This window comes from Tiliqua scincoides, chromosome 3, assembly GCF_035046505.1.
Source record: "Tiliqua scincoides isolate rTilSci1 chromosome 3, rTilSci1.hap2, whole genome shotgun sequence".
NCBI lineage: Eukaryota > Metazoa > Chordata > Lepidosauria > Squamata > Scincidae > Tiliqua > Tiliqua scincoides.
The window spans coordinates 140,216,023-140,226,713 of record NC_089823.1 but is presented as its reverse complement, the minus strand read 5'-3'; the positions used below and the strand labels follow the sequence as shown (position 1 = coordinate 140,226,713).

The following is a 10,691-nucleotide window of genomic DNA, read 5'->3' as shown; positions in this document are numbered from 1 at the left end:
TGAAAACAAACTGTTTTGTGTCAAAATATCAGAGTTGATTTGGAGCCTAAACCTTGACATATCATGAGAATGCAGATGCCAAGCTAGACACACTTAAGCGGAACAACCCAATTCTGTGCAAGATTGTTTCAATTTTTTTTCACAGAAATGCAGTTCATAAGAATATTTGCTGAAAGCGTGATAGATTTGGGAATTGTTGTCAAAATGTTCTGATCATGGATTCAGAAATGACATTAGTCACAACATCCCATCTGGCTGGATATTTTTAAACTATAGCACAACTTCTGGAGCACATTTTCTCCAGACTCCTTGATTCCTTCCTACTCCTTAAGTCCTTGCACCAAGGAAAATATTCACAGCTCAGTCCTAATCTGAGCTGGAACAGGCAGGCCTATAGGCCTGTGTTGTATCCAGTGCAGGGTTGGGGCTGGCTGTGGCTGAGCCTGGGGCAAGGGGAATTAATTCCCCTTACCCCAGATAATGCGGCAGCAGTCCCAGTAGGGCTACTTGGATCTATGTCACCTAAAGAGGTGGTGCAGATTTGAGCAGCCTGATGCTAAGGGTTGCCCTTTAGGGGGGTTAGGATCCTGCCCAAGTGCTGGATCCTGGCGCCGCCTCCTCCCAGGCCCTGCCCACCCACCGCCCACACTTCCCCCACCCCAGAATGCCCCAGTTCTGCCCTCCCCCCAGGACCCCCCCCACTTAGGACTGTGCTCATTGTCAAAAAGAGATTTTTCATAGTTTCTTACGAAGTCTCACCTTAGGGTTGCCAGTTCTTTGCTGAACAGAAAACCGAATGCTTAGTAAATCTTTATTTTTGTTGTTTTTTGGGCCCAGTTATTTTTTGGACCCTTACTAGAGCAAGCAGAGTGAACACCCTCCAGTACAAGCTGTGGCCAAAATGCCATAAAGCACTTTGCAACAGCACACCACCTAGCAGCGCCAGTGGGAAGTCCAGAGCCTTGCTGCTAGTGCTGGTGCATGAAGGGGCATCTTTCCATGAAGGGATGCCAGCGCATGAATGGACACTTCATGCGCACGAAGGGATGGAGCAGGTAAGTTCGTCACAGGGACAAGAGGAGGGCATTGACGGGGGTGTAACAGGACGGGGGGGTAGCAACATGGCTGGGGGTTGGATTGGACCCAGGAAGGGGGCAGGATCAGTGGCACCAGTGCACACTGTATCTTATCCCCCTTCCCAGGCCTGATCCACCATCATGGATCAACATGGACTTGCACCAGCAATATCGTTGGCACAGGTCCAAGTTGACACGTTACCCCAAGGAGACCTCCAACAGCTGAAATTCCCCCATGGGATGCAGCAAAGCCCACGCCGCTGCATCAACACGGGGGAATTTAGTTACAGCTCTTTGTTATGTTTTGTAATAAAATTTTATTTTTTGCTATCAATAAATCAAGATGTGTTCTGACAAGGAAGCAAACATCCCCCTGGCAGTCACTGCAGCAGAATGAAAACATTAGTACTGTATATGGTACGGTATAAGTAAATAAGCACACACATTCCCTGGAGACTTCTTTCTTAACAATTATCTGTCACTATCTCTTATTAAAAGATCTCAATTGGAGTTCCTTTCCTGATCTTCTATTCTCTGATTCCAAAACGGTTTGCAGGTAATTTTTCATAAACTGTGCCTTTTTCTCTATGGGAAACATCACCTCGAATAAGGCTAATAAAATAGCAAACTACACCTTGGATTAATTTGAACAGCATATTCTCTCTCCTTCCAAACATCACAAAATTTCAAGGAGAGGAATGCTTGCTTTGGGCAGATATTTTCATGTTTGGGGAAATTAAGTTTGTATTAAGGTTTCACCAAAATATTCTCTATTTTTGATATTCCTGTCAAAAGTAAGTTGTTTGATTGTTGAGCAATCTGTGGAAGTCCCTGGCTCGGCAGTGTCACTGGGGTTGTCAACCCCATTGGCCTGGAGTCTCTGGGAACCTGCATCAATTTCCAAATCACTACAGAATATATTTCTGAAGATTTTAACAGGGCCTCTAGGAATTTACACCATCACCTCATGGGGGGGGGGGGGGAACATTCTCCAGGAATCGCTTTGTTCATCATTGACAACCTTCTGTTTCACCTCAGCACTATTTTCCTTCTTCTTTGACCTCGCCGCTCTTGAGTGCATTGCCCAGACTGAATATCTGTGGCAATCTTTGTGACTTTATTTCCTTGCATTTATAGGATCCTCATAATGGCCAAGAGATAGGCAACCCAATCCTAACCATTGATACACTGCCGTTGATACACTGATGCGCTGGTGTTGGAGCACTGATGCAACGGCACTGGTGTGTTCTCTGCTGCATCCTGCAGGGGAATTTTGACTGCTGGAGGACTTCTCAGGGTAAGACATTTTTCACCTTGTCCCAAAGTAAGCCCAAGCAGCAGCAACGGGACAACTTCGACCTGCACCAGTGATATCGCTGGCACAAGTCCACATTGATCCATGTCGGGAAGGGGATAGGATGCAGTGCATGCCAGAGTCTGATCCTCCCAGGTCCAATCTGCCCTCCCCCTGGCTGGATTTACTTTACTTTAAATTGTTGTGTGTGCTTTTGCAACACAACGAGCACCGGGTGCAAGGGGGAGTGCATGCCCAACCAGCACACCACTTGGATAGGATTGGGGCCTGAGCTATGTATCAAGACTTTCCAAGTTTAAATCTCACCTCTGCTCTGCCACAAACTCATCAAGTGACTTTTGTTAAACCACTTACTCCCCAGCAGCAATAAGGGAAGGATACTGCTTACTTTATAGGATTTTTTAAGGACATCCTCAAGATAAAATAGCAGATGCACTTTAGAAATGCTAATCATTGTGATGTTACCGGCAAATGTATGTAGATCATGACAGCCAGTCAGGAGGAAACTGGGCTCCAGAAGGCAGAGGGCAAAGAAGAAAAAAAGAAAATATAACCATGGATTCTTATCAGTTCACTGAGGACATGGAATGAGGCACTATTCTATATTTATTAGGGCTATGCTAAATGTTCGCTCATTGTGATTTCTGGATGTCAGATAGAGATTTTGGTGAATATATTTCCTAGTCCCTTATTTATGGAATAGGCTCACCCTTTTTCAAGCATATTTACTGCTGTTTGGGAACCATGTGTTTTTTTTTTTTTGGGGGGGGGGGATGTTAGAACTTCCTTATTCTTTGTACAATAATTCCAGCAACACAAGCATTATGTGATGCACACTGTTTATGCATGTGCTGTTTATATTTTATCCCTCCCAAAAGACTTCAGGTAGGTCAATAATTTAAAGCAGGGGTCTCCAAACCCCAGCCCGGGGTCAGATGCAGTCTGTAGCAAGCCTCTTTCCGGCCTGCGGCCAGCCTCTTGTCCCCTGAAAACCTCTGGCCCACTCAACTGAACATGACCAGAACTGTGCTCTGATTGTGTCTGGAGGGTGTTCTGAGGACCAGAGAGGTTGAATGAATGAGCCCATTCATTCACTCTTCTAGGTTCCATCTCTAATTTATGTATTTAAATTTTATATTTAAATTTTTTTCCGGCCCTCCACACCACGCCAGATATTTGATGCGGCCCTCTGGCCAAAAAGTTTGGAGACCCCTGATTTAGAGGAAACAGGGTGAGAGACAAAGGGCTCAATCCTATTCAGCGTTTCAGCACTGGTGCAGCTGCAATGCAGCCCTGAGGTAAGGGAATAAATGTTCCGGTACCTTGAGAGGCTTCTGTGACTGCTTCCCCAAACAGGATGCAGTTCATGCCCCCAGCGCAGCTGCACTGGCACTGGGAAATTGGATAGGATTGAGCTCAAAGTTCCAAATGACAGAGCCTTCAAATCTTCCTCACAAGTTATTGTCAAATTATAAAATAACAGTTGACTTTGTCATAAGAACATAAGAAGAGCCCCACTGGATCAGGCCAAAGGCCCATCTAGGCCAACTTCCTGTATTTCACAGTCATCCATGAAATGCTTCAGGGAGCATACAAGACAGCAAGACACAACCTGCATCCTGGTGCCCTCCCCTGTATCTGGAATTCTGCGGTAACCAACTTCTAAAATCAGGAACTTGCACATATCTATCATGCCTTGCAACCCGTGATGGTTACAAATTGCCTCCAGAAATTTGTCCTCTGCACCACTTAATTTCAACTGCAATTATCTAACCCAGCCAGAATGGCAAAGGGGTTTTCTACGTGTTATCAATACAGCATTTAGTGTGTTATCAAACCTAAGGAAACGGAATTTAAAAATAAGATCGCATTGGATCCATGCGTTATTAAAATGGCCCCTAGCAGTTTTACTGCCTATTAAAAGGCACTCAGTATTTCTAGAGGAGCCTCTCTTGGATAAACTAAGCTTTGTTGCAAGATGAATTAAAATAGACATATTCAAATGGTGCATTTATTTATTACATTTATAGCCCACTTTTCCTGCATATAGCATATATGCATACACTTTTCCTTAAGCACACAGAGAATTATTCCACAACAACCTTGTGAAGTAGGTTAAGCCCAGTGAGTTTCATTGCTGAGTATTAAGCCCTGATCCAATATCAAGGCACTCTCTCAACTATACTACACGGGTTCTACCCAAAGTTACAGAGTAAAGGAAAAGTCGCAGACAATCAAGAGATTTTCATTACAAGATGTGGAACTCCACTTGCCATCTGTATTCATTTTCACACAGTTCTTATCTGAAGCAGGGCGTGGTTGTCCCGCTGCCCAATTAGTATATGTAGAACGATTACGGTCAATGTAAGCTGCTTTGTTGTGCCTCTTCAGTACACTCTGCATGGCCCGATTTTCTGCATCTGACTTTGGAGAAGGAATGAGGGCAAAATTCTGGACACAGGTAGCATTTAAAGTTGCATATAGGCCTTCACGTTCATTGGTAGAATATATTTTTTCAGTTCCTCTTCCAAAAGTCCGAGCTAAAAATACAGTGACATTGCTGTAAGTGCTCTGCTTTTTAAGATCATCCTGAAAAAGTATTAGTCTGGTGTTGTTAATCTATATGGTGCTTTACAATACAACACAAGTCAAAAGATGTCTTCCTGGCCCTGAGCAGCAGGGGTATTGGGTTGTGAACAAATTCAGGGCACAATCCTAACCAGGTCTACTCAGAAGTCAATGGGTCTTACTCTCAGGAAAGTGTGGTTAGTTTTGCAGCCTTTGGGCACAATCCTAACCCACTTCCCAGCACTGGCATAGCTGTGTCAGTGGGGCATGTGCTGCATCCTGCAGTCAGGGGGTAGTCACGGAGGCCTCCTCAAGGTAAAGCAACATTTGTTCCCTTACCTCGGAGCTGCATTGGCCTTATGTCAGTGCTGGAAAGTGGGTTAGGATTGCGCCCTTTGTGTCATAGACTTGTGTTCTGTTTCAGATGGGGATGCAGACTAACAGCCCAATCCTGCCTAAGTTCCCCCCTAAGCCACCAATGTAGTGGCTTCTGCTGAATCCTGCAGGGGAAGAGGTAAGCCTCAGCAGCCACAGTGGGGCTACAGGGGCTTGTACCAGTGATACTGCTGGCAAAAGTTCACATTGACCTGTGTTGGTTGATCAAGCCCAGGAACAGATAGGATATGGCATGTGCCAGTGCCGCCAATCCCACCCCCTCCTGTGCCCAACCCACCCACCCCCTTTACCACCACCCCGACCCCCTGAACTGCTTGGTGCAGAGCTTACCTGCTCTGGCGGGTGCCACTCTGTGCACTGGTGCTGGTGGGAAGGCCACCTAGTACCTTCCCCGGCAGGCCCAGAAGGTACACTAGTGGGCCCAGAAGATGTGCTGTCACAACGTGGCATATTTGTGACAGCATGAACTGTTGGAGTACTTGTTCCACAGCACACATCTTTAATAGAATTGTGCCATAAAGATGCAATCTTGTCCACAATTATCCCATTGATTATAATGGGACTTTTCAGAGAAGACTTGCCTAGGATTGAGTTCTAGGTGGTTGAGAGCCAAAGTCTTTAGAGATAAGTTTTGAGCTGGAGTTTGAAGGGTGAGAGGGAGAGATGCAGGGAGAGCATCAGGGAATAAAGGACCATATCCATTGGAGGGTCCACTCAGTGAAGCAACCCCATAACCATCAAGTATTGGAATTAGTGTTAGGACCACTACCATCAGGAAGTGGGTGGGTGCCTGATGTGACACCCAATGCAGAACTTCACCCCCAACATCCTGCAACCCGGCACCAACATTGAAGAGAAAGCACCGTGTCTGTTTGGGAAAGGGGTTCCAGGGATACCGCGCAACAGATAAGAGTGGGAAGAGTACTTTTTGAGAGCAGGACAATAGTCAAAATAGTTAATTTGTAGTCAATTGACAGTGTGAACCAAGTTGTCGAACAGGTTCTCCCTTAGGGATGCTGGGTACCTTGAGGGAAAGTATGAAGTTGTGTACATCAGGAGAAATGGTTGGTCATATTTATATACCTCTTTCAGTAAAACAGGCCTGGGGAGGGGCTGCTAACAGCCCACTGACATAAGTGCCCCCAGAATGAGCCTTCGCAAGTCCATGCAGACTTGCACTAGTGATATCGCTGGTGCAGGTCCAAATTGACCTACCAGGCCAACAGGGGCTTTCCTCAGGGCAAGGGAACAATAGGCTGAAATTCCCCCATAGGATTCAGCAGGCACTGCATTGGTGCCTCTGCACTGCTGCACAGGGAGTTAGAACTGGGCTGTGAGATGGGATGTTCTGGAACAATGATAAGGAATGCAAGTGAAAACTGGTCTGGTAGCATCTTAATATGAAAGGCTGTATGTGAACAGGAAGCTTTAGGATCCTAGAACTGATGTGGGAAAAATATAAGACTTTCAGCTGTCTTACCTTTGTGAAGAGTGATGAAAGCATGTGCAGTGTCTTCTGTCCTTTTGGCCACAAAATCAAGCTTTTGTTCCAAACGCCTCAGAGCTGAAAGAGAAAGCAATGTGAAAGAGATGCTAAATGCAAGTGCTCATCAACAGTGTATTAATAATTATCATACTTGAGAATTATGGAAGTAACATGTAGCAGTTTGGTTCTTTCTTTCAAAAGAACATTATGGGCGCAATCCTAACCGGCACATAGGCCAGCATAAGTCCCCCGGGAGGGTCACAAATGAGCCATAAAGTACGCTTGCGCCTCAGTGGGAGGAAGCCACATCGGCGCATGTAGATGCGCCGATGTGCGGAGGCCAGCAGAAATCTCCACAGCAGCTTCCTCGCTGCTGCTTGTGTCAGCACACCCGCACCGAAACAAGTGGCAAAGGTAGGTGTGGGGGGCATGGAGGAGGTGGGAGGGAGGTGTTTCTGGGCTGGGGGAGGACGGGCGATGGGCGGCCCCAAGGGCGGGTGCACGGGGAGCCGGGGGCGGGGCTGGGACCCAGCAGTTATGACGGATCCCAATCCCCGTCCCTGGGGAGCATGGAGCGGCTTCCAGAGGTGGCGCAGGTCTGAGGAGACCCATTGGGGCCAGCAGCCCTTACCCAGGGTAAGGGGAAGAGTTTCCCCTTGCCTCTGGCTGAGCCGCTGCTGGCCAGAAACCCGCGTTGGATGCTGTGCAAGCCTCCTGGCTTGTCTGCTCCAGCTCAGGTTTGGATTGCGCCCTTCGTGCCTCAAGAAATCCTATCTAGCTATTATCCTTGCATTGTATTGAGCTTTTTGTTGTGTTTCTACTTTTCTTTTACACCTACAAGTGGAGCCTTTACTTTGCAAATGGGTCTTCTTAACTTAATTTCTCTCTGCCCACATAAAAATCTATGAAACAGCATTATACAAAGTTAGGCTGTTGGCCTACTTAACCCGATATTATTTGGTTCAATTGGCAGTGGGTCTTCGACCTCAGTTCCCAACAGATGAAATAGCAAGATCTGTTTCTGGACTATACCACTTGAGGCTACAGGTGAAGCTCATTTGACTGAATGCTCCCCCATACAGTAAAATTACCTGCAGATATCAAGAAGTCTGATCTGTAGACCAGATGCACCAATCTTCTGTGTGCTGTAATTTTTGAGTTGTGTGAGAACATTCACTTGTGTGAGCCCCTGCCTGCAGTTTGAAGCGGTACATTCCAGAAACAGGTTTACTAAAGCATTATCTTACCTGCCAGTAAAGTATCTATCTTATCTGGAACCTTTGACATATAAAGGATATGTCCTACCACAGTTCTATGGGTTCTCCCCATGTTAGCAATAAAACATACCTTCCATCACATCTATTTTCTGGTCCTGTTGGATGGGATGTGAGCTGACCAGAGATGTTCCCAGAACAAGAACGCTGAGTGCTAGATACAGATGCATTTTTCAAAAAGTCTCACCTGTAAAAATCAGTTACAAAGAGTTATTGGCCCATACCCAGCAAGCATCTCTGAGTTGAGTAATTTTTTAGTTGGGCCACAGCACTTGTGTTGTATGCCAAGATAAACCAGAACTCATCATGGCCAAGGAGGGAGCTAAACCAAATTCTCCGGAGTCTGTTCACTGTACCATGTTAGTTCTGGCATGGCTGTTGTATGACATACCAGTGATATAATTTGAAAGGATTTGAGGTCTGTCGTGCTATATTCCTTAATATTTGCTCATATCCAGTAGATAACTTGCAGCTGAATTTCTAACAACACTTGATAAATAACAGAATGCGAATTAGTATCTGACAGGGTTGGGAACTCAAGCCAGGGACTTGGACTCAAGTTGCAAAAATACTTGATTTGGGGTGACGGCGACTCATGAGTTGCGCATGTGGAAGACTCTGAGAAAGACTCAGGGCCCCGACTCGCCACTCATCCCCACGTGTGCAGACTGTAGTTGCCTCAGTCTGGGTGTGCTTGCTTAATGTTCTTGCCACATGAAAATTCTTGTGAGACCAGCATTCCAAAGGGCGAGCAGCAGGGAAGTTCCAGCCAGGAGGCAGGAAAAGGTTAATGTATGCAGGGGGGGGGAGGCGGGACTGGGCTCTCTTTTCCCATCTTTGATAGGAAGGAAGGAATGGATGATCATTAGACAAAGGATGGGCATTCTCATATTTTCATTGGCCAAGGGAGGGCAGGAGGAGGAGCCCAAGGGGTTTCTTGCCTTACGATTGACTGGGAAGGGAAGGGAGGAAGGGAAGGCAGTTCATAGCAACCATGCTTTTCACCATGGCTGGTGGGGAGTGGGAACCCTCACTGAATGACCAGCTACAGTGGGACTACTTCTGAGTAGGGCTGCAAAGGATTGTCTTGTCTTGTAAGCCTCCCAACTGCTGCACGTTACCCTCCCCCCTCTTGCTGCTTCTGTCCTGGCTCTCTTGCACGCCCTCCCACCCCTCCCAACATCAGGGGAATGTTCAAAGAAAACTCCAACACACACACAGAGCCCAGCAGCAGCCCCGTTTCTCTGCAGCAGGATTTTTTAAGGGGGGGTGGAGACTCGACTCAAGTCCATTTGAGTCACTAAAGGGTGACTCGGAGACTCGGAAAGTGTTCCTGTTAGGGCTCTTTTTCAAGTTGAGTAATGGGGGGTGGTGACTCGGCGACTAGACTCGAGTCAAGTCACACTGGATTTTCCCATCCCTGGTATCTGACATTTTACAGTTTCTGAGATTTTGCATCTTGCATGCAAACATCAAAACAATCATGAGATATCAAGATTATTCAAGTTCTGTACTCACCTATACAAATTTCTTATTCAAAATGTGCATGATAAAGCTGATTATTTGTGAATATTCATGCCAGTTCTACAACATAGTGTCAAAAGTGGCCCACTACTAATATAACAGTTATCCAGGGCTAGAACTAATCATGGTTTGTTTACATTACTGGTTATTGCCCCAAATATGCAGTGAAACCATGGTTTAACTTGCTATGACAAACTCCAGAGTAAAGGTAGCTGTAAGGGACATATACAAAATTAACTTACCTTGTAAGCAGAGAGTCCGGATAGAGGGATACACTGTCTTAACCATGGTTTGTTGGATGCATAGGTACTAGCAGCATCTATATACATCATGGTTTTTAAGCCTACTTCATGTCAGTTTGTGGCCAATCCTAAACTATAATTAATTCTTATGTCAGCATATGGCCCATCAGATTCAAAAATAATAAAACAAGTAGCATCCCTCTATTCACAATTCACTAAATAAGGGATAATATTAAAGAGCTATTTGCATAGTTCAAAACAGATATATGCTACACAAATCATGTATCCCACTCTGAGAGCTCATTAAAGAAATTCCAACCAGAATGCCTCTTACAGAGTAATCCTATGAGGAATGTGTTGAGTTTAATGGGACTTACTCCCAGATAGGTCTACAGTGGATTGCAGGCTTAGAAACTGCACATTTCATAATTAATCAAGAGGAAACACAATAAGATCACCATTGCAGTCACTTACTTTGAAATTTCTGGTGCTCAAGATGAGGCCGACTGAGACTAACTCTTCACAGCACTCAGGTCTCATTTTATAACTGGTGGATTGAGCAACTCGGGTTGTGCAGGTTGCTCAACCATCTCTCTTCCTTACAGTAAATTATGGCTGTTTGTTTAAGAACACTTCGGACTGTCAGAAAAAAATGGTCATTGTAGGGTTAGCAATTCTGAAAATTATTCAAAAATAACAAACCAAAGCAAGCGGGGAAGCAAAGAAGGGTGGAAGGGAAAGATGGATTTACCTGAGGATTTCTCAGCACAATGCAGAAGGAACTTATTACTGTGCAAACTAGACTCCTCA

The 10,691-nt window shown here is 45.5% G+C and overlaps 1 protein-coding gene across 1 annotated transcript; it reads right to left on the bottom strand.

Annotated features, from left to right (window-relative positions):
• Positions 1–4,596: 4,596 nt before the first annotated feature.
• On the bottom strand, positions 4,597–8,285 carry LOC136645139 (phospholipase A2 inhibitor alpha-like protein). The gene is made up of 3 exons (XM_066621384.1): positions 8,189–8,285; positions 6,836–6,919; positions 4,597–4,931 (listed from the first exon to the last, which is right to left on the bottom strand). Exons 1-3 carry the CDS (start codon positions 8,283–8,285, stop codon positions 4,597–4,599), a joined length of 516 nt encoding a protein of 171 aa, XP_066477481.1.
• Positions 8,286–10,691: the final 2,406 nt, after the last annotated feature.

Coding starts and splice junctions, on each gene's coding strand:
- LOC136645139 (XM_066621384.1), bottom strand. CDS start 8,285: ATGCATCTGTATCTAGCACTCAGCGTTCTTGTTCTGGGAACATCTCTG. Junction 6,920..8,188: donor GAAAATAGATGTGATGGAAG/GTATGTTTTATT, acceptor TTTCTCTTTCAG/CTCTGAGGCGTTTGGAACAA. Junction 4,932..6,835: donor TTTCATCACTCTTCACAAAG/GTAAGACAGCTG, acceptor CTGTATTTTTAG/CTCGGACTTTTGGAAGAGGA.